Below are 22,303 nucleotides of genomic sequence, written 5' to 3'. Positions count from 1 at the left end.
CCCGCGGGGCCCGCGGCCCCTCCTCGGCCGCCTGACGCCTCCCCCGGCCGGGCGGCCATGGCGGCTCCGCGGCGCGGGCCCGGCGCGATGGCGGGGCCGGGGCCCGGAGCGGCCCCTCCGCGCCTGGCGCTGGCCCTGGCGCTGCTGGCCGCGCTGCTGGCCGCCAAGTACTACCGGGACGCGGAGGCGGCGCGGCAGCAGGTACCGAGCACCGGGCACCGGGTACAGGGGCGGGGACGGGCCGGGCGGAGCGAGCGGGAATGGCGGGCGCGGCCCAGCCGGGCTGCGTGAGGGGAGGCGGCGGCACCGGGGCTGGGGGGGCCATAACCGGGCTGAGGGGACACCGGGGCTGAGGGGGCCGGAGCGGGGCTGAGGGAGCTGAAGACGGGCTGAGGGGGCCGTAGCCGGGCTAGAGTGACCACCGGGCATCGGTGAGGGCTGAAGTGGCCATAGCCAGGCTCAGGGGGCACCAGAACCGGTGGGCACCGGGGCTGAGGTGGCTGTGGCCAGGCTGGAGTGACCACCAGGTATCGGTGATGGCTGAGGTGGCCATAGTAAGGCTGAAGTCACCTCCAGGAATCGATGGGGGCTGAGGGGGTCTAGCTGGGCTGGAGTGACCATCAGGAATCCATTGGCAGGGTGGCTTAGGTGGTCACCACCGGACTAAGAGGAGTATTGGCATTGTGGCTAATGGGGCTGAGGTGGCTGTAGCCAGGCTGAAGTCACCGCCAGACTTGGGATGACCCCTGGGTTTGAGGTGACCAGCAGACATCTGTGCCCATGAGGGTTAAGGTGTCGCAGGTGTTGGGGCACTGCCAGGCATCGGTGCCTGCTGGGGCTGAGGTGGCCGTGGCCAGGCTGAGGTGACCACCAGGCATTGAGGGGCTTAAGGTGGACACTGGGTTGAGGTGGCCAGGCTGAGGTGACCACCAGGCGTCACTGGGGGTTCAGGTGGGCACTGGGTTGAGGGAGATGTGTCAGCACCTGCAGCCAGGTGCTCAGCAGAGCTGTTACCTCTTTGCAGAGCCCAGGATGCTCATCCCCATTCATTCAGGGAATAGAAGCAGGTTAACTGTGGTCAGTCCATAGTGCATTGTCCCTGTGCACAAAAAACACGTCTCCTTTCATTTTTTTGTGTCCTTGGCCATGTCCTCATCCACATCTTCGTTTTGAGCTCCAGTTTATTTCAGTCTCGGCCCTGGAAGTGCCCTGGAAGGCTCTTAAGTGCTTTTGTAGCTGCAGTTGATGGGAGCAAAGCCTTCCAGGCTGCATTAGTGCTGCTTCAGGCTGGCAGGCAACAGATGGAAAATAAACGGGCTCAGGAGCTCTGGGGATGGTGCTGCAGGCAATGGAGAGCAGCAGAATGCAGAGCGTTTGTGCTCCCAGCTCCAGCCTTCTCCAGGGTGGCAGGGCAAGCTGCTGGATCCTGGGGCATGTGCCAAGGGCTGGCTGGCACTGAGGGCTTTGCCCAGCCTGCTCTGTGTCCCTCCCTCCTCTCACACCAACCTGGAGCTCTTGCTCTGCCTCCAAGTTGTCCCTTTCCCTTCAGACTGTGGAGTGGAAATGTGTGGAAGCTTCCAGAGCCCTTCTGGGGCTGCTCTGAGGGAGCCACCACCTTGGTGAGCCCTGTGGGGGCTTGGCAGAGGGAGAAACTGAGGCACAGAGCAGCTGGGGTCCTGTGGAAGTTTCTGGAGAAGGCCGTGGGTTCTGTGACTCCCTGATGGGTGGATGGCTGAGGGAGCAGGGAGCCAGAATATTCCATCTGCAAGTCTGGAGCTTTAGAGGGGCACTGACCAGAGCAGGGCAGTGATGCTGGAGTGGAAGTTTCTTCTACAAGTGGAGGTTTCTAATTCCAAGGGCTCAGCTCACTCCCTCTGTGCTTTAGGAATGTGGTACTCACATATTTGACTGCCTTTATTTGCACATCAGCTTATCCCAGCAATTACCACCTCCAGGTGCTCCCAGATCTGCAGGTTTAGGACTCACTAGCTGGAAAAAGTGAGGACTTTTTCTGGCAAAAGGCTCTGAACGTGAGCAAATGGTTCAGCTGGAATTACTCAGGCAGATGTAGGTTCAGTGTCCTCGTGCCAGCAGTTCCTGGACACGTTGCAAACAGCACCAAACCCTGCCAAGGGCCGTTCATCTTCCCCTGGATGTGCTGGGAAGGATGGGATCAACTCCAGAGGGGCCACAGTGGGCTCCTGCAGGAGGTTCCAATGAAATCTCTGTTGCCTCTTCTTCCCAAACCAGGAGCTGGCTCTCAAGTCCTTGGGGAATGAGGGGCTGTTCCTCTTCTCCTCCCTGGACACCAACAAGGACCTGTACCTGAGCCCAGAGGAGTTCAAACCCATTGCTGAGAAGCTCACAGGTGGGTTCCTGTCTGATTCCCTGCACAGAGCCAAACATCATGAACCCCACAGCTTGAACTCACTGAATGTTTTATTCACTTTATTGTTTTCTGGGTCTTATTTACACGAAGAGAGGCTGTGAAGCTTTCCATGTTGTTGGAAAGGCTTAAGCAGCAGACATCACTGTGACAAAGTGCAGTTTTTACAAGGTGGAGGATCCCACTGCTGGACTAGCAAAGTACATAAGTGACTTTGTGTGGAGCTTAAGGGGGATTTGGGATGGGTGAATGGCACAAATGCAGCTCAGGCCAGGCCAGAGGCACCAGAGAGGGCTCCATTCAGCTGGGGCAGCTCTCCTGGCTGGCAGCTGGGGGAGATCATCTCTGCAGGCTGTGTCAGCACAGAGCAAGTGGCTCTGCTGGTGCCAGCCAGGGAGAGTGTGGGCATGACAAAGGACATGGGGACACAGACAGGGATTGCTCTGCTCTCCTGGACTGGCTGCAGCACGTGCTGGGATGGGGCTGTGAGTGTGCCTGGGCTTTGCAGCCAGGGAAACAGGGAATCATGGAATGGTTTGGGCTGGGAGGGACCTCAAAGCCCCTCCAGTGCCCCCCCTGCCATGGCAGGGACACCTCCCACTGTCCCAGGCTGCTCCAAGCTCCATCCAGCCTGGCCCTGGGCACTGCCAGGGATCCACAGCTGCTCTGGGCACCTGTGGGAACAATTCCTCCCCAATATCCAACCTAAACCCATCCCCTCCCACTTTAAAGCCATCGAGTTCATCCCCTTCCCTTCAGTTTGTGCAGCCAGAGCTGGGTCTGAGTTCTGCTCTGTGGGATCAGCTGAGAGACCCCCAGTGCTCCTGGATTTGCAGGATAAACGTGTGATCACTTCACAATTACATAAAAGGGGAGGGAGGGGAAGCAGCTGCCTGAGTTCCTGTCCTTGTGCCCAGGGGTTGCTCCAGTGTCAGAGTCTGAAGAGGAGGAGACACCAGATCCAGATGGGGAGACTCTGTCCGTCGTGGCCAAGTTCCAGCCCCTGCTCATGGAAACAATGACGAAGAGCAAGGATGGCTTCTTGGGAGTAGGTGTCCTGCAGGGCCCAGACTGTGGGATAAACAATCTGGGGGCTGGGAACAGCACCAGGAATGTGCTGGGAGGGGACAGGGTCCTTGCTGTGACAGGGACCCCCTCAGCATTGCAGGCTTTCAGCACACTCAGCTGTGCCCTGCCCCAGTTGGAGCACCCTCCCTTCCTGGGGAGCTGGGAGCAGGAGCAGAGCTGCCTCTGCTCATGGCAGGTTCCCTCTGCTCTGTTACTCACATTCTTGGAGGCTGACAGAATGTTTGGTGGGGTAAGAAGAATTTGGGATGTGATGCATTTTCCCCCCCTTTTCCAAAGCCTCCCTGCATCCATGACATCACTGCACACTGGGACACTCCTGTGGGCTCTGACAGCATCTTCTGTTCCAGATTTCCCACGTGGCTCTGTCTGGGCTCAGGAACTGGACAGCCCCAGCAGCCCCCATGAGTGTCCTGCTTGCCAGGCAGTTCAAAGCCTTCCTCCCTCCAAAGGACAACCTGGATCTTGGGGAGCCCTGGTGGATCATTCCCAGTGAGCTGAACATCTTCACTGGGTATCTGTCCAACAACAGGTTTTACCCTCCACCTCCCAAGGGCAAAGAGGTGAGATATGACACTCAGATTTTATATGTGTATCCCTATTTTCTAGGGAAGCAGGGATTCTGCAGTGTATAGCCAGGAGCACCTAAACTGGGGGCAAAACTGAGAGCAGGCAGAAGCTCTGTGTGTGTCTGTGACGAGTAACTTCATCTTGTTTGTTAATTGTGTGGGACTGGAGGATAGTTATCCCAGAAGGGATTATTCAGAAAGGCCCTGGGATCATTCCTGGTGGAACCCTTAGGTGCCAGGTGGGACCTGTGTGTGCCCAGCAGGTAAAGCCTGGCTGTGCATCCCCTCCCCTGGCTGCATCCCACCCCTTCAAGGCTGAAGCATTGGCACAGGCAGCCTTGCACATCAGTTTGCTGTTTGCCTGGGCTGATGGAAGGCTGCAGCCCATGGCAATGGCACACAGACATGGAAGATGGATTTATTTGTGACAGCAGTGCCTTGCTTTGTCTCCTTGCTGTGTGATTAGGTCGGTCTCTGAGCTGGCTGTTAAATCACGGCCGTTCCCTGACCTTCCTGCTCAGGTGGGGGCTGCTTTGGAGCTGTGTGGAGGAGCAGTTCTCCCTGCTGTCCTCAGCCCTCCTGCCGTGTGAGGAGCAGTTCTCATGGTGCTCCTGCCCTCCCTCAGGTGCTCATCCACAGGCTGCTGAGCATGTTCCACCCGCGCCCCTTCGTCAGGACGCGCTTCGCCCCGCAGGGAGCCGTGGCCTGCCTCCAGGCCAGCAGCAGCTTCTACTACAGCGTGGCATTCCGGTGAGCCCGGGGGGCTGGGGGCACCCCCGGGGCATGGGGACACCCCCAGCCTGTGCCCTGGCACAGCTGGCATGGCACTGCAGCGGGTTCCCAAGGGACACTGGGTGGTGGGGCTGGGAGGGCGGTGCAAGCCAAGGGTCACCTGTGCTGCCAGTGTCACCGTGCCCTCATGCAACCCAAAGGTCACCTGTGCTGCCAGTGTCACCGTGTCCTCATGCAGCCAAAGGTCACCTGTGCTGCCAGTGTCACCGTGCCCTCATGCAGCCAAGATCCTGTGCTGCCAGTGTCACCGTGTCCTCATGCAGCCAAGGGTCACCTGTGCTGCCAGTGTCACCATGTCCTCATGCAACCCAAAGGTCACCTGTGCTGCCAGTGTCACCGTGTCCTCATGCAACCCAAAGGTCCCCTGTGCTGCCAGTGTCACTGTGTCCTCATGCAACCCAAAGGTCACCTGTGCTGCCAGTGTCACCGTGCCCTCATGCCAACCCAAAGGTCCCCTGTGCTGCCAGTGTCACCGTGTCCTCATGCCAACCCAAAGGTCCCCTGTGCTGCCAGTGTCACCGTGCCCTCATGCAACCCAAGGGTCACCTGTGCTGCCAGTGTCACCGTGCCCTCATGCAACCCAAAGGTCACCTGTGCTGCCAGTGTCACCGTGCCCTCATGCAACCCAAAGGTCCCCTGTGCTGCCAGTGTCACCATGTCCTCATGCAAGCCAAGGGTCACCTGTGCTGCCAGTGTCACCGTGCCCTCATGCAAGCCAAGAGTCACCTGTGCTGCCAGTGTCACCATGCCCTCATGCAACCCAAAGGTCACCTGTGCTGCCAGTGTCACCGTGCCCTCATGCAGGGCATCACCCCTGGCTGAAAGGGGAGAATCTGGCTAGCAAGAATTCTGTTAGATTTAGGTTTGTCAGAGTGTCTTTCCAAGGGGGAGAGTCCACAGAATTGTTGCTCACAGCTTTGATGTGTCTGAGCAAGCTAAAGGGGCCTTGTTCTGTCCCTGTGTTTCAAGGAATGATAAATTACTTCATCCTCCCTGGCTGCCCAGTTCCAGAAGGCATGGGTACAGGAGGTGCTCCTGACCCAGGGCATCTGTTCCAGCCTCACCCTCCTCACTGTGTGACATGAAAAGCTGTTTAAGCTCCACCTCTCCTGCCCAGTTGAGGTTCATAGTTTCAGGTGCCTGGAGACAGCTTTTCCCTGCTGTCCCTGCAGTGCAGGATCCCAGCTGATGGCTCCTCTCTCCTTGCAGGATCCACGCTGAATTCCAGCTGAACGAGCCACCAAACTTCCCCTTCTGGTTCTCCCCGGGGCAGTTCACAGGTTACATTGTCCTGTCCAAGGACTCCTCCCACGTCAGGGACTTCAGGCTCTTTGTTCCCAACAACAGGTACGGCTGTTTCCCTCTCATTTCTGGGAAAATCTGAGAGATCTGAGCTCTGCAGTTGCTTTAAATGCATTTCTGCACCATTGGGGATCCCTGAGCCATCCAGGGCCTGATTCACACCCAGTAACTGTCCCTTGGTGCAGGGCTGGCAGTCCCAGTGGAGTTCAGCAAGGCCTGCTGCTCCTCCTCCAACACATTATTTTGCTTAGAGTCTCACAGGTTAAGGTTTTGTGTGCAGAGCTGTGCAGCAGCTCGTTCCTGCTCTCTGGCAAGGAGCTGGAAGTGTTTCAGGGGGAAGGAGCTTCAAATCTCTTTGCCCATGACAAGAGTGAAAATTCTATTACAACGTTACCCTGGCGACTCAACCCCAGTGGCTCTGTCAGCACATTTCTTACAGCCAGCAGCCACTCTGGGCTCTGCCAGCAGCCTTTTGCTTCCAGAAAAACACTTTTAAAAGTTCAGCAGGATCAGAATGTGCGAGCGAAGTGCTGGGAAGGATGAGGGAGCAAAGACATCTCTCTTTCCTGTCATTTGACAGAGCTCAGAGGTGTTGAGTGTGATTTCCAGAGTGCTGAGTGGGTGCCTGGGCCCTGGGCCAGCAGGATTGGTGTTCCTGGGCTGCTGCAGGGAGCACAGAGATCTCCAGAGGCTCTGGGTCTGGTGCTGGCCCTGCAGGAGGATGTTCCCTTAGTTTGGGGTTCCCAGACTCAGAGCCCTGGGTCACTCCTGGGCTCCAGTTTGGGGTTCCCTTGCACAGTTTGGGGTTCCCTTGCACAGTTTGGGGTTCCCTTGCACAGCTGCAGCCCTGGGTCACTCCTGGGTTCCCTGCAGGAGGATGTTTCCATAGTTTGGGGTTCCCTTGCACAGTTTGGGGTTCCCCTGCATAGTTTTGGCCCTGAGTGACTCCTGGGTTCCAGTTTGGGGTTCCCTTGCACAGTTTGGGGGTTCCCTTGCACAGTTTGGGGTTCCCTTGCCCAGCTGCAGCCCTGGGTCACTCCTGGGCTCCAGTTTGGGGTTCCCTTGCACAGTTTGGGGTTCCCTTGCACAGTTTGGGGTTCCCTTGCCCAGCTGCAGCCCTGCTGTTCCCCTGCAGGTCCCTGAACGTGGACATGGAGTGGCTCTACGGGGCAAGCGAGAGCAGCAACATGGAGGTGGACATTGGATACCTGCCCCAGGTCAGTGCCCTGTCCTGTGCCCCACACCTGGGCAGCTCCTCAGGGGTTTGTGCTGCCACAAACCTCTGGAACCTCTGTACCCCATTCCTTGGAGCTCTCCCTGGATCATTTCAGTACAGCAGTGCAATTTCCATTTGTCTCTGTCTGTCCTCTGCAGCCCCACTGGCAGCTCTTCTGATTTTCCTTTTTCCCTCAGTGTGCGTTGAATCCTAAGCTTTTGGAGACTTTTCCCTTTTTTAAAACATTGCCTGACAGGCAGGAGGGAAGATGAGGAGCTGAACCCGGGCCCTGAGCAGGGTATGAACAACTGTGGGTCTGGATTTAGAAAGTGCACGAGGTTGTTCCCCTTTTTTGTGGTAATCCCAGCTCTTGGGACAGGAAACATAAGGCAGAATTCTGAATGCCTGAATTCACCAGGCCCACGTTCTCCTAAACTAGAGCTGTGATTATTTTTAATTGGCAGAAGTCAGATTTAGCAGAATCATTCCAGCTGTAGCAGAGCCACAGGGAAGCTCCTGGGCAGCTTTTCCTGCTGCTCCCTCTCGTGGCTTCCCAGGGCTGAGCTGGTGACAGAGCAAGGGCTGCCAGTGAGCCCTGCAGATCCTGGTGGCTGAAAGCATCTGGTGTCCCACAGCACTGGGAAGGTGGGAACGTGGACTCTGTGCATTCCCAACCCAGAGAGTGCAGCCACACTGAGGGAAATGAACTTCCTCTCCTGGTGTCTCACTGGCACAGTGCAGCTCCAGGAGATGGGAGATCAGGCTGTGCCTTCCTGAGGGGCTGCACGGTGTTATTTGGGATCTGTGCCCTGTCCTGGAGCACCAGGAGAGGGCTGGGAGCAGCTCCAAGCCAGGCTGTTCCCTGCAGATGGAGCTGGAGGCCACAGGGCCCTCGGTGCCCTCCGTGATCCACGATGAGGACGGGAAGGTCCTGGCCAGCAGGGACCCCTCGGGGGAGCCCATCCAGTTTGTGTTTGAGGAGATCACCTGGCAGCAGCAGATCCCCTGGCAGGAGGCGGCCCACAGGCTGGAGGTGGCCATGTACCCATTTAAGAAGGTGAGCAAGGGGCTGGGCTCTCCTTGGCACGTTGATTTGGGGCAGATCATCCTCACTGAGCCACCCAGTGACCTGGAGGGCCAGCAGGGTCCAGAGAGCACAGCCTGAGCAGCATCCAGGGCACTGGGAGGGTGTCCCAGGGGGTTTGGGGTCACACAGCAGCACAGGCAGCAGCAAATTCTCCATGTCAGGATTGTACTGTAGGTGTAGGCTCATCCTTCCTGCCTCTTATCACTGGCTGTGCTGTGAGTGTGGAGCAGGCAGGTAATTGTGCTGCTTACAAATGCTTTTTGCTCTGGCTCCACTGGCACAGCAGCCAGGTGCCTCTGGACCAAGCTCTCCTTATCAGCAGAGAACACACGAGCTGCCTGTGCCTCTGCAGCCTGCAGCCAGACACAAATGTACAGCTCTGGGTGACCCAAACCATTTAACATGCCAGCAGGCTGTGGAGCAGATGGCCACTGCCTGTCACTGCTGCCTTGGCTGGAGGGACACGTTTTGGTGGCTGCCTCCTCGTGCCCGAGCTTACAAATGTCCCTTCAGGCTGCCAAGATGTTCATATCAGTTCCTTTCACTGGAGTGATTGCAGCAGCTCTGTGCAGGCTCCTCAGCCAGCTCTCAGGCTGTTTCAGGAGGTTTTGTAATAAATATCTCAAGGCCAGGTTTCCCTGCAGCTGAGGTGGGGCTGCAGACAGCCTGGGCACCCTGGTGCAGGTGTTCTCTGCAGTGTGTGAGGTCAGGGCTCTGCAGGGACAGGGACAGGGGGCCACAGCCTCCCCAGGAGATAAAGTTGCCCCTGGGGACACCACCACAGTTATCAGTGTATCACAGTTACCACTTTATCACAGTTATCACTTTATCACAGTTATCAGTGTATCACAGTTATCACTTTATCACAGTTACCACTTTAAATCTGCAGGTGCTGCTGCAGACTGAGCTCTGTGTGTGTCCCCCCTGGGTCTGGTTCCCTCAGAGCTGCTCCTGCTGGAGCTGGGCTGTTGTGTCCCTGTCCCTCACACTGTCCCTCTGCCCCCAGGTCTCCTACCTGCCCTTCACAGAAGCCTTTGAGAGAGCACGAGCAGAGAAGAAGCTGGTGCACTCCATCCTGCTCTGGGGGGCCCTGGATGACCAGTCCTGCTGAGGTGAGGGCATTGCCAGCCTGGCTGCAGGGATGGGGGTCAGGGGGCTGCAGGAAACCTTGAGCCACTTGTTTGGGCTCTGGGGGTGCTGGACAGACAAAGCTGGGAGTGGGAGTCACTGGTGGGAGCTGGGAGTGGGAATCACTGGTGGGAGCTGAGGTGGGAATTACTGATGAGATCTCAGCTACCCAGTGGCAGCACCAGCTCTGTCTGAGTCAGGTGCCTTTGTCAAAGTGGACTCATGGCTCTGGTCTCTCCCCTTCCTCTCTCCTGCTGGGGAAGAGGAGAGGCAGCGTTGGCAGGAAAAGGGCACTGCTCTGTGTGCCTTGTCCTGGCACCTGCACAGCACAGGTCAGAGCCAGGCCTGGCCTTGGGGCTGTCCTGGTGTGCAGCTTTTCCCCCTCAGTGCCTCAGAGCTTCTGTGCCACCTTGGGCAGGAGGGGAAGGGTCTCCTCAGTCCTGTGTGCCCTGAAGGACCCTCATGCTTGGCATGAGCAGCAGGTGGCACTGGGGGTGGCTGCCATGGCTCTCCTGTTCTGTGCCCGCCTTGGGCTCTGCTCTGCCAGCAGCACCTGTGGGCAACAAAAGCCGTGGAAAACTGCCAGAAATGGAGCAAAAAGGCAGTGGGGAGGGCTGGGGGAGCCAGAGCCAGCTGGCACTCAGCAGCTGGCATCGAGCACGGTGACAGTGCCCTGAGGAAGCCCAGCAAAGCCTCCTGTGCCTCTTCCCGTGCCAGGTTCGGGGCGAACTCTCCGGGAAACCGTCCTGGAAAGTTCGCCCATCCTCGCCCTGCTCAACGAGAGCTTCATCAGCAGCTGGTCCCTGGTCAAGGAGCTGGAGGAGCTGCAGGTGAGGCTCACGCTCTGCTGGGCTGCCAGGGGGATCTCTGTTCCCAGCCCTCCCTGTGCTTGGCTGCTGCAGGGGCCAGGCAGACAGCAGATGGAGCAGGCTGACACGGGGCACTGTGACCCCCTTGGCTCTGTCCTGGTGCCAGGTTTAAAGCTAAAACAGATGATTCCCTGTGAGACAGCCCTGCCCAAGGCCTCTGGTGCCATCAGCCAGCTGACTGCCCTGCAGCCCAGGGGACAAGCAAATAACCAAATAACTGTGTGAGCCCTGGGGCTCCTGGCTGAGCCTTTCCCCCTTGTGAGCCTGTGCTGTCAGCTGGGATCAGTCACAGAGCTGGGGACTGGGAAGGGCTGGGATCACACTTTGGTGTGCCTGTGATGGGGTGATTTCTTGTCTGGGGAGAAAATCTGCAGCTGAAATGGGAGAGGGAGCCTGAGAGGGAAAGGGAAAGCAGCCTGTGAGAGTGGTACCTGTTACCACTGCACTGCAAAGCTGCTCTGCTCCCTCCTGCTCTCCTGTGGGCTCCCCTGTGCCATTCTGCCACTTGTGGGGTGTGCCAGTGTGTGGTTTTGGTGTCTCCCTGCAGAGCAACAGAGAGAATGAGCTCCACAGCAAACTGGCCAAGCTGCACCTGGAGAAATACAACTTCCCTGTGGAGATGATGATCTGCCTCCCCAACGGCACGGTGGTAAGGCTGGGCTCCTCCATGGCATCTGTTCTCTGCAGGGTCTGCCAGAGCTGGGGCTGGCCCTGAGCCTTGCTCCCTGCCCCTGGAAATCAGAACAAATGTGTTTTAGTTCTTCATCCTGTTCTTAACCCAAGCAAAGGGTCAGCACCCTTGGGGGAGGATCACACATTGTTCTCTGACTGAAATTCAGACCCAAATTCTGGTTCCTGAATTAGCACAAGAATCAGATATTCTGTGGGAGCTGTTAGAGCCTTGACTTCTCTGTGCTGGCTGCAGGCCAGGCAGGGATGGGGAATTGTTCTGACCCTTAGAAGTCTCCTCTCATCTGTTTTCTGACCAGGTTCACCACATCAATGCCAACTATTTCCTGGACATTACTTCCATGAAGCCTGAAGATGTTGAAAGCAGCATCTTTAGTTTCTCAACCAATTTTGAAGACCCTTCAACTGCAACTTACCTCCAGTTCCTGAAGGAAGGGCTGCACAGAGCAAAACCTTACCTGCAGCCCTAAAAGCAGGCACTGAATGCCCCTCTGAGATGGCCAAAGACTCCAGAGATCTATTTTGGTTACAGCAAATCCTCCTGATCCCCGTGGCAGGTGTTGAACTGCAGCAGTCCCAGCTCTGGGTCCTGGTGTGAGCTGAATTCCAGTTCCACAGCCTGCCCCTCTCACTGCAGGCACATTTCTGCAGGAGTGCAAATACCTGAACACATCCCAGTGCCCCTGCCTGGGTGTGCACCCACCCTCATTGCCCTGGAACTGGCCTGCAGGACTTGCTGGGTGCAGGGACAGCACTGCCATCGTGACCAAACACTCGTGCTGAGCACAGAGCCAGCAGCCCTGGGCAGTCCCTGTCCCCTGGGGCCAGCTCTGGATCTGGCTGTGACAGTCTGTGTGACAGGACTGGGGCTGCCCTGAGCTCCTGTGGCACCTGCTGGCCTGGGTCAGGCAGGGTCTGACCCTGAGGGTGGCACAGGGACAGCAGGATGGGCATTAGGGACAGTGACAGTCTGTGTGACAGGACTGGGGCTGCCCTGAGCTCCTGTGGCACCTGCTGGCCTGGGTCAGGCAGGGTCTGACCCTGAGGGTGGCACAGGGACAGCAGGATGGGCATTAGGGACAGTGACAGTCTGTGTGACAGGACTGGGGCTGCCCTGAGCTCCTGTGGCACTGGTGGCCTTGCCCTGAGAGTGGCACAGGGACACCAGGAGTGGGCACCAGGGCATCAGAGGGGTGAGCTGAGGATCAGTGTGAGCTCCCCAGTGAGCCCAGGCTGAAGGACACAGCAGTGAGCAGTGTCCCAGCCACCCATCCATCCCTCCCAGCAGCTCTGGCACCTTGGAGCTGCTGCTCTGTCCCTGTGTGCTTTGAACCATGAAGTTCCTTCTGGGAACTTCCCTCCTGCCTGGGGACTGGGCAGCTCTAAAAGCCAGCAGTGCAAAAAGGTATTTTCAGGAATTTTTTCCAAAGAGATTGTTCAGACACAAAGCCATTATCCCTCACCTGAAGCCACCCTGAGCAGTTGTTCCTGCTCTGTGCCAATGCCTGGATCAGAATGAGCATCATTTTGTGATTTGGAGAAGGAGAGGTTGAGTGAAATGGGATTTAAGGCAAATTCCTACAGACATGTGAGGGGACAAAGCATCCTCAGTAGCTGCCTGCAGCCAGCCCTGGCTGCTGATGCTTTTTCTGCTCTCTGAAGCACAATTGTGTTGGACCAAATCAAATTAAGGGAAAAGCCTTTTTTTTTGTTTTTAATTTTCAGTGCTGGGAGGAGCCTGGTGGTGGCAATTCCCCTGTCCCCACCCTGGTCCATACCTGAGCCTGGAGACTGAGCTTAGCTCTGGGCTGAACCGGTGCCACTTCACTAATTGCTCTAGTGAGACTAATTAATGACCCTGGGATGGTTGGCTTTGTAACTATGCATTAACTCTGCACTTTCCACACCCCGGTGGGACAGGCTGGGGTCAGGGCAGCCCTTGGGGCCCTTCCATCCCCGCAGGGCTCAGCCTTTGGGATCCCACCGAGTTCATTTTTATTTCATTCTCTCCTGAGCTCCCCCAGCCACCTGTGCAGGGGGAGCCCCAAAGCCACCCCCGAGCCTGGGGGACCCCGAGGGGTCACAGCCCGTGTCCCTTTTCCCGTGCCAGGCTGCGGGGCTCCATCAGTGCGTGCCAAGTGTTGTCCCCTTTCCCTCGGTGTGTTCTCCCCATTCCCTCTCTGTGTCCCCCCGTTCTCGGTCCGTTCTCTCTGTATGGGCTCCGCCGCCGCCCCTGCCGTGCCTGGTGACGCCCCGGCCCGAAACCCGCGGCGGGCCCGGGCCGATGTCGGCCGGGAGGGGCGGCGGAGCGGCCCCGGTAAAACCAAAACCATCCGTGCATCATCCTCGGCTCGGCTCTGCTTCCTGCGCCGGGGCTGCGGGGGCGAGGGGCGAGACGGGGCGTGCCCGGGCTGTCCCCAATGTCCCCTCTACACCAGGGTGTCCCCTCGGCACCGGGGTGTTCCAAATGTCCCCTTTACACCTGGGTGTCCCCAGTGTGCCTTTACACAGGAGTGTCCCTTTACACCGGGTGTTTCCAGTGTCCCCTCTACACCTGGGTGTCCCCAGTGTCCCTTTACACAGGGGTGTCCCCAGTGTCCCTTTGTATCGGGGTGTCCCCTCGGCACCGGGGTGTTCCAAATGTCCCCTTTACACCTGAGTGTCCCCAGTGTGCCTTTACTCAGGGGTGCCCCAATGTCCCTTTACACAGGGATGTCCCCAGTCTCCCCCTGCACCGGGGTGTCCCCAATGTCCCTTTACACCTGGGTGTCCCTATGTACCACGGTGTCCCCGGATGTCCCCCCTGCAAAGGGGTGTCCCCAGTGTGCCTTTACACCGGGATGTCCCCCTGCCCCGGGCTGTCCCGTTGTCCCCGGGCTGTCCCCTCGCTGTTCCCGGCGCAGGCGCTGCGGCCCCGGAAGGCGCGGGGCGGGCCCGGTTCTGGTTCCGGGGATGGCGGCGGAGCGGGCGCTGGCAGCGGGGCCGAGCTGCGCCGCCGGCCCGCAGGTACCGGGGCCGGGCCGGGCCGTGAGGGGCCGGGGAGCCGGACCGGGCCGTGAGGGGCCGGGGAGCCGGGCCGGGCCGGGCCGGGCCGTGCTGAGCCCCCGCTGTTGTTGCAGTGAGCGGCGGAGCGGGTGCGATGAGCGGCCGGCGCTGAGCAGGCGGACATGGACGCGGAGGCCGTGAGTGACACGGGCGGGACAGCGGGCACTGCCCCGACACTGCCCCCGGCACCTCCAGGGCTGCCCCAGAACCTTCCCCTGCCGCGGTTCCCCAGCAGCAGCTCCCGGGCACTGCCCCCGCCCCTGTCCCCGGGCAGAGATGGCAGAGATCTGTCCCCAGGCAGAGATCTGTCCCCTCCCAGCCCCAGTCCCTGTCCCCAGGCAGAGAGAGCTCTGTCCCCTCCCTGCCCCAGCCCAAGGGTTCAGGGCTCCTCAGGAGTTTCAGGTGTGTCAGCATGGAGAGTGCTCAGAGCACAGAGGAGCTCCAGCAATAAATGGATTGTTGGGTGAGCTGTGGGCTGAGCTTTGGCACCGTGCTGTTCCCTGTGCAGGGCCTGGTGCTGTTCCTGCCCCAGGAGCTCTCATGGGCAGAGCACTTCACCCTTTGGCTGCAGCCCAGAAGTGTCCTGGGAGCTCCAAACCAGCTGCTAACCTCAGTTACCGCCAGGTTCTCAGTGACAAGTGAACAGATAACAAGTCAGAGATAGCCCCTGACAGCTGAGGAGAATTTCCAGCTGAATGAATTCCAGGGAGGGCCTGGGTGCGGTGCTGAGCGTGCTGTGTCCCTGCAGACCATCCCCATCTGGCAGAACAAGCCCCATGGCTCAGCTCGCAGCGTGGTCAGGATGATCGGCTCCAACCTGCCCCTGAAGCCCTGTCCCAGGGCCACCTTCGAGGTGAGTGTCCCCTGCCTGGGCACCTGGGGCAGCACAGGGCACTGCCAGCAGGGCTGCTCTGCCCCCACACGTCTGCAGAGCTGCAGCCACAAAACCTACACCAGTATGGTGAAGTTTAGGAATTCTTTTTGTAATTTATTTTTCTTGAATTCCGTTCTTGTAAAGTGACCTCTGGCAGCGTGAGGAATGTTGCTTTCTGATACAAGGCAGGCGGCCTGGTTTCGGGAAACAGCACGGCGATCCCCTTCCCCAGGGTCGCTCGGGCCTAAGAAACACGCGGACACCAATATGGTGGAGGATCAAAGGCCTTTATTCTCTCTTCCCGTGGGGTTTTATAGTCTAGGGGGCTTCTACGTCAGGTGGGGGTCTGTCTTTACCATCTATGGTTAGTAGGGATGGAAAGTTACTGGGCAAATGGAAAGTTACTGGCATCTGATTCAGGGGGCTACATTCCTATGTTAATTTTCTTATCTAAGGGGGCAGGGGCCCTGTCTTCCCGTAACATCACGAGATCTTCCGAACGCCAGGCCCTACCTGCTACATCGGAAATCCCTGCTCAGGCAGTGCCTGAGCTGAGGGAGATGGAAAGGTGGAGCTGCTGCCCCAGGGTTTTGCTGTGTGACCTCCAAGGGGCCAGGTGCCCTCTGGGGCTGTTCCAGGACTGTGGAGTCCCTGATGTCACCCTTGGAGTGGCAGAGGGTGGCACGTGGCCTTGGCAGCGCCTGGCCTGGATCAGGTGTCCCCTCCTGCCTCACTCACACAGCAGGAAGGAGCAGCAGCTGGCCCAGGGAAGGATTTATTTCCCTGGTCCAAAACCTCAAACAATTGTGCAAATTTAAGGAAACTGCTGGAATTGCTGCTGTGTGTGTGCCTGACCCAGCTGCCCACAGCACAGGGGCTCTGGCAGCACACCTGGGGCAGCTCCAGGAGAACAAACACCCTCTCCTCAGCAGCATTTCCCCCTGCCAGGTGCTGCCCAGTGTGTCAGATCTGTACCTGGGGGATGTGCCCCCCGTGCCCACCCTGGCTGACATCGTGTGGATCGCCGCTGACGATGAGGAGACCTACGCCAGGGTCAGGTTGGTTTCCTCTGCTCTTCTGGCACAGAGCCACACTCTGCTCTCATGGCCACAGCTTCCAGTCCCCTCAGGGTCCCATGTGGTGCCTCTTGAGAGACATTTTTACCCAGAGAGGGGGAAAAATGACAAAGTACCTGGAGAGGAATTCCTGTGGGAAGTGCCAGGAGCCTGCTCTGTGCTCAGTGTCCTGCTCTGTGCACTGTAACTGCTGCTCCAAGGGGTTTTCTGGCGAGGAAGGGTTGAGCTCTCCCAGGACTGAAATGCCCCTGGAGACACTTGCAGGGATGCAGGGGCAGCCACAGTTTCCTGTGTTCCTGGTGCTCTGTGCTCTCTGAGGGGACACAGAGGCTTCGTTTGTTTCCTTGGAGGCTCTGCTGCCCTCAGGCTGTGCCAGGCTTTGTCATGGCCAGGTTTGGCCCCAGTTCCTGACAGGGTTTTGTCCCAGCTCTGCTGCCCGCAGGGGAGGTGTGGCCTCAGTTCTGACAGTTTTGTGTCCCCAGAAGTGACACTCGCCCTCTGAAGCACAAGTGGAAGCCGAGTCCCTTCACGGTGATCCAGAGGAACGCCTCGGTGCCCAACCTGAGGAAGCAGGAGGAGAAGCTGCTGGCCCTGAAGAAGCCTGGCTTGCCAGCCCTGAGCAGGACCACGGAGCTGCAGGATGAGCTGAGCCACCTGCGGAGCCAGATCGCCAAAATCGTGGCTGCACAGTCAGGTAGGGCCGGGTTCCTGCTGGGGCTGAGCCCTGGCTCCCTCTGGGCTGTTTTCCCAACATTTACCCTGCCTTTTACATTCTTTCCTCACTCCTCCACCACTGCTGACCAGCATGGATCAGTATCTGTATGAACCAGATAAATTAGATAAATTCCAAAGCAGCAGCTGCATTCAGGGTGCCAAATCTTCAGTCTCACTACAAGACTCAAATGTATAAACAAGACACAATTGATTTTTGTGAAAAGTATTTTGTAATACAATACAATACAAAAAAGTTTTTCTGTAAAAAGGTATTTTGTTTAATGGTTCACCTGATTTACTTTTGGGGGCTGAGCCCTGGGTTCCTCAGGCTCACTCTGGGCTGATTCTCAGCATCTCCCTGGGTTCCTCCAGGTTCATTCAGGGCTGGTTCCCAGCAGTTCCCTCGGTGGGCGCTGGCCCTGGGGGCAGCTCAGGTTTTATATTTTGTTTGGTTTTACACTCTGTTGCTGTGAGCTCACCCTCCCACCTCCCGCTCTCTGTCCCAGCCTCGGCCCAGCTGACCCCGGACCTGTTGTCTCCGGGCAGCTCCAACGCCTCCTCTCCCGTGCACTGCTTCGGGCCCTCCTTCCAGTCCACCACGTCCTTCGTCATCAGCGACATCACGGAGGAGGAGGCGGAGCTGGAGAGCCCCGAGGCGCCCTCGGTGGCCGAGCTGGAGCTGCCGCCGCTCTGCGGCGCCGCCGAGGGCCGGCCCGAGCCCCGCGAGCCCGACGAGGAGGACTCGGTGTCCCTGTCCAAGGCCAGCAGCTTCGCTGACATGATGGGGATTCTCAAGGACATTCATAGGATGAAGCAGAGCAAGGACTTGTGAGTGCTTCCTGAAATTCTCCTTAATTCTGAGTGGAATCCGTGCAGAGCCTGGGCAGGCACTGGGCTGGAGCTGCTCCATTCCTGGGGAAATGAGATGTTGGTAACTCGTTCCTGGGGTTTTGGCCTTTCTGGGATAGGAAATAATGGAGAATTTTCATGGGGGAGATACCTCCTTGGAGCAGAATTGGTAACTCATTGCTGGGTTTTGTTGTTCATTGCTGGGTTTTGTTGTTCAGGGCTGACTGCAGTGAGTTCTGTGCCCCTCAGGATCCAGGCAGGGCTGTCAGGCAGGAGTTTGGGCCCTGTCAGTGAAGAATTTGGGTCCTGTCAGGGCTGACTGCAGTGAGGATTCTGTCCTGTGTCCCAGTGAGGAATTTGGGCTGATTGCAGTGAATTCTGTGCTCTGTGCTCCTCAGGATCCAGGCAGGGCTGTCAATGAGGAATTTGGGTCCTGTCAGGACTGAGTGCAGTGAGTTTTGGGCTGTCTGCAGTGAGTTCTGTGCTGTCTGCATTGAGTTTTGGGCTCACTGCAGTGAATTCTGTCCCTCAGGAGCCAGGCAGAGCTGTCAGCGAGGAATTTGGGCTGTCTGCAGTGAGTTTTGGGCTGATTGCAGTGAGTTTTGGGCTGATTGCAGTGAGTTTTGGGCTGATTGCAGTGAGTTTTGGGCTGAGTTTTGTGCTGAGTTTTGGGCTGATTGCAGTGAGTTTTGGGCTGATTGCAGTGAGTTTTGGGCTGAGTTTTGGGCTGATTGCAGTGAGTTTTGGGCTGAGTTTTGGGCTGATTGCAGTGAGTTTTGGGCTGATTGCAGTGAGTTTTGGGCTGAGTTTTGGGCTGATTGCAGTGAGTTTTGGGCTGAGTTTTGGGCTGATTGCAGTGAGTTTTGGGCTGAGTTTTGGGCTGATTGCAGTGAGTTTTGTCCCCTCAGGAGCCGCCCGTCCCTGAAGCAGGAGGACCCGGCCGTGCTCATTGCAGAGGTGCTCAGGAGGAAGTTTGCCCTCAAGGACGAGGACCTGGCCCTGAAGGAGAAGTGATGCTGCTGCCCTCAGCTCCGCTCCCACAAGCTCCTCCACAGTAGCTGCCTTCTCCCCAGGACTGAGCCTTCTGCCTCTTTTATTGATCAATGGTTTGTGCACGGACACCTGGTCAGGAGTTGGATTTGATGTGTTTGCCACGTGTTGTTCTATTTAAGAAAATCCTTTTTAAGAAGATGGGAGCTGTTTCCCAGCTGTGTTTGGTGTTGGTGAGGATCTCCTGGAGTGCTGCTGGATGAGTTCTTTGTTCCTGCACTTTTCCTTAGGTTCCAGTTCAGCACTGGGCTGCAAGGACAGAACCAGTTCCCTGCCCAGTTTGAACAGGACAAACCCCAGTTTTTATTTACCCTGAGAACGAGCTCCTGGGTGCTCCCAGCCCTCTGGGACTGTTGGATCATGGTGGGAAAAGGGATTTTATTTCCCCAAAACCCCCCTGGCTCCGGTCTGAGGGGTTTCCTGTGCCCTGGGTGTTCATTCCCTCACAGATCAGCCACAGTTGCATGACAGAATGGCCTTAATTTCCTGCCACTAATTTAACTGAAGCCCCTGTGCCCCCAGCCTGTGTTTTACTGCGCCTCCCCAGGGTCTGTGTGTGGCAGAACAGGGCAGGGGCTTGGCCTGGCTGTGGCTGCAGCTCCCCCTCACCCAGAGCTCTCCCCAGCTCCACCTTCCCTGCAGTGCCCCCATGGCTGTATTTAAAATGGCATTTTTGTTTCCTTTCTATAAAATGGAGCCTTAATAAGACACTGATGGTCTGTGGGGTTATTGATGGGCTCGGGGTGGGGCTGGAATCACAAATATTCGGGTGCCAGGGGCTTTCTCCATCCTCCTTGAAAAATGAGATCATCCCCACCTCAAAAACCAGAGAAGAAGAGACTGGTGTAGCAGAGAGAAGATGTGAGAATTCCCATTTTTAGGGAGCTCTGCTCCAGGATTTGGGGGGGTTTGGTGGAGATGGAGCTCTCAGCACTCCCTGCCCTGGGAACGAGCTCCAGGGACACAGCCAGAGCCAAAAAGAAACAAACTGCAACTTTTATTTGGATTAAAGCAGCATCCATGAGAACAAACAGGAGCTGGGGGCTGCACCAGGGGGTTCCCTCCCCTCTGTGAGCACTGCAGGGCCAGGCTGGGCTCTCACCAGTGCTTGATGACCCTGTTCCCTTCTGAGTCCTGCGTGAACAGGGGCTCAGAGCCCAGCTCGGGGGGCTCCGGGGGGCTGGGGGTGACCCTGAGGGGGAACCTGGGGCTGTCCCTGTCCCTGGAGGGGCTGGGGGAGGTCCAGGTGGGGCTGGGGGTGTCCCTGGGGCTGGCCCTGTCCTTGGCCCTGTCCCTGTCGGGGCTCTGGGTGTCCCTGTCCCTGTGGGCACTGTCCCTGTCCCTGCTCCCCTGGCACAGGACCTGCCTGGGGCTGTCCCTGTGGGCACTGTTCCTGTCCCTGTCCCTGGAGAGGCAGGGGGTGGCCCTGGGGCTGTCCCTGTCCCTGTGGGCACTGTCCCTGTCCCTGTCCCTGTTGGGGCTGTCCCTGTCCCTGTGGGCACTGTCCCAGTCCCTGTCCCAGTCCCTGCCCCTGTCCCTGTTGGGGCTCTGGGTGTCCCTGTCCCTGTTGGGGCTGTCCCTGTCCCTGTGGGCACTGTCCCAGTCCCTGTCCCTGTCCCTGTCCCTGCAGCCCTGGCTCTCCCTGCAGGGCCCCACCCGGACCTGGCCCCGCTCCCGCAGGGGCTGTGCTGTGCCCGGGCTCTGTGTGGAGCAGCAGCCCCGGCCGGGAGCAGCCCCCAGGGCCGGGTTTGTGCCCCCAGCCCCGGCTCTGGGGCAGGGCAGAGCTGTCCTGGCCCCTGGGGCCGTTCCTGCAGGGGACACCCAGGGTTTGTCCCAGGAATGCCCCCCAGCGCCGGGGGAGGCTCTGCTGAGCCCCTGGGAGCCCACCCTGAGCTCCAGCGCTGTTTGTGCTGCCCGGGCTGGGCCCTGCAGGCCCTGCCCAGCCCCGGGGGGCTCCTGCTGGGCTCCCTCCAGCTGGGGCAGGGGCAGGATCTTCACCCTGGGTTCCTCACAGCGAGCAGCGGGCCTGATGTTCTCTTTGTCATCTGCAAACAACAGGGAATCAGTGAAAACAGAGCCATTCCCCAGGGTTAACCACCCCAGAGCATCCCTGAGTGTCCCCAGGGCTGTCCCCAGAGCTGCAGCTCCTGCCCAGAATCACCAAAAACCCCCAGAACTCCCCAGCTCTGCCCTGGCCTCACTCAGAAATAATCTCATAGAAAATCCAAGTTATACTCTGAAATCATTCCATAGAAAATCCAAGTTATGCCCTGAAATAATATCTAGAAATCCAAGTAAACCAAGTAAACCTGGAATAATTTCATAGAAAATCCAAATTAGACCCTGAAATAATTCCATAGAAAAATCCAAGTTTTACCCTGAAATAATTCCATAGAAAATCCAAGTTATACCCTGAAATAATATCATAGAAAATCCAAGTTATACCCTGAAATAATTTCATAGAAAATCCAAGTTATACCCTGAAATAATTCCATATAAAATCCAAGTTTTACCTCTGAAATAATTCCATATAAAATCCAAGTGCCCAGGGCCATCCAGCTCCTCCTTCCTGGGAGTTCCAACCTTTGCTCTGTGCCCCTCAAAATGCCCAGGATTTTCTGCCCAGCCAGGAGAGCAGAGCTGGGGTTGTGAGGCTGAGTCCCTGCCCAGGTACCTGGCTGGGGGCTGAAGAAGCTGAGGATGGAGCTCTGCCAGGAGCTGGAGCTGTGCCTGGGGCCGATGCTGTCCCCGCTGCCGGGCTGTGGGAGCAGCCCCAGGCTCTGCTTCCTCCCTGCACTTCTGGGTGCTCTGAGCGTGAGGGGCTGTGGGGAAAAACACGGGAAAAATATTAAAATAAAAATTGAAATTAAAATAAAACCGACTGTGCCCCTCTCCCAGCGATGGGGCACAGCTCCCGCCTTCATTGTACAGCATCACAATGCTGGATAAGCCGTTATCATTTGATATTAATTAGTAATTATTAATAATTAGCAAAGCATCAGCCTCCCCTCCCCAGGCCCCGAACGAGCCCCAGGGTTCGATGGCAGCGCCTCAGCCCGGCCCGGGGGATCTCTGGGGGTTCCCGGTGCTCCCGGTGCCGGCCCGACCCCCCCGGTTCCCTCAGGGCCTCACCCGCGCCCGGCCCCGCTTCAGCTCCGCCGTGTCCAGCCACACCCCGCAGGCCTCGGCCGGGGCCGCGCCGCCCCCGCGCCGCCGCCTCATCCCGGGGCTGCCGGGGGCTCCCCGGGACCGGTTCCCAGTTCCAGTTTTTCCCGGTCCGTTCCCTGTTCCGGTTCCGGATTTTCCCGTTCCCCGGTTCCGGTTTTTCCCGCTCCGTTCCCGTTCCGAGGTTCCGGTTCCGGTTTTTCCCGTTTCCCGGTTCCGGTTCCGGATTTTCCCGTTCCCCGGTTCCGGTTTTTCCCGCTCCGTTCCCGTTCCGCGGTTCCGGTTCCGGTTTTTCCCGTTTCCCGGTTCGCGTTTTCCCGCTCGCGCCGGCCCCGCCCTCAACGCGCACTGCGCACGCGCCGCCCGCAGGAACGGACCAATGGGAGATGAGGGGCGGAGCTATAT

The 22,303-nt window shown here is 58.1% G+C and overlaps 3 protein-coding genes across 3 annotated transcripts; 2 read left to right on the top strand and 1 right to left on the bottom strand.

The window, feature by feature from the left end:
- The first annotated feature begins 58 nt into the window (after window positions 1-58).
- On the top strand, window positions 59-13,468 carry SELENON (selenoprotein N). Its single transcript, XM_064731570.1, has 12 exons — window positions 59-201; window positions 2,251-2,368; window positions 3,304-3,434; window positions 3,823-4,035; window positions 4,667-4,791; window positions 6,043-6,180; window positions 7,271-7,352; window positions 8,220-8,408; window positions 9,445-9,550; window positions 10,284-10,396; window positions 10,983-11,084; window positions 11,425-13,468. Exons 1-12 carry the CDS (start codon window positions 88-90, stop codon window positions 11,593-11,595), a joined length of 1,602 nt encoding a protein of 533 aa, XP_064587640.1. The 5' UTR covers window positions 59-87; the 3' UTR covers window positions 11,596-13,468.
- Window positions 13,469-14,021: 553 nt separating this feature from the next.
- MTFR1L (mitochondrial fission regulator 1 like) lies at window positions 14,022-19,441 on the top strand. Its single transcript, XM_064731573.1, has 7 exons — window positions 14,022-14,131; window positions 14,245-14,307; window positions 14,919-15,023; window positions 15,993-16,102; window positions 16,603-16,814; window positions 17,341-17,662; window positions 18,592-19,441. The coding sequence occupies exons 2-7, from the start codon at window positions 14,293-14,295 to the stop codon at window positions 18,695-18,697; spliced, it is 870 nt and encodes a 289-aa protein (XP_064587643.1). The 5' UTR covers window positions 14,022-14,131; window positions 14,245-14,292; the 3' UTR covers window positions 18,698-19,441.
- Window positions 19,442-19,712: 271 nt separating this feature from the next.
- LOC135457174 (uncharacterized protein DDB_G0284459-like) lies at window positions 19,713-22,104 on the bottom strand. The gene is made up of 3 exons (XM_064731572.1): window positions 21,866-22,104; window positions 21,408-21,555; window positions 19,713-20,778 (listed from the first exon to the last, which is right to left on the bottom strand). Exons 1-3 carry the CDS (start codon window positions 21,953-21,955, stop codon window positions 19,832-19,834), a joined length of 1,185 nt encoding a protein of 394 aa, XP_064587642.1. The 5' UTR covers window positions 21,956-22,104; the 3' UTR covers window positions 19,713-19,831.
- Between the last annotated feature and the right edge of the window lie 199 nt (window positions 22,105-22,303).

This window comes from Zonotrichia leucophrys, chromosome 23, assembly GCF_028769735.1.
Source record: "Zonotrichia leucophrys gambelii isolate GWCS_2022_RI chromosome 23, RI_Zleu_2.0, whole genome shotgun sequence".
In the NCBI taxonomy this organism is placed as follows: Eukaryota; Metazoa; Chordata; class Aves; order Passeriformes; family Passerellidae; genus Zonotrichia; species Zonotrichia leucophrys.
Note: the sequence above shows the minus strand (reverse complement) of the source record. Positions and strands in the feature narration are given on the sequence as shown.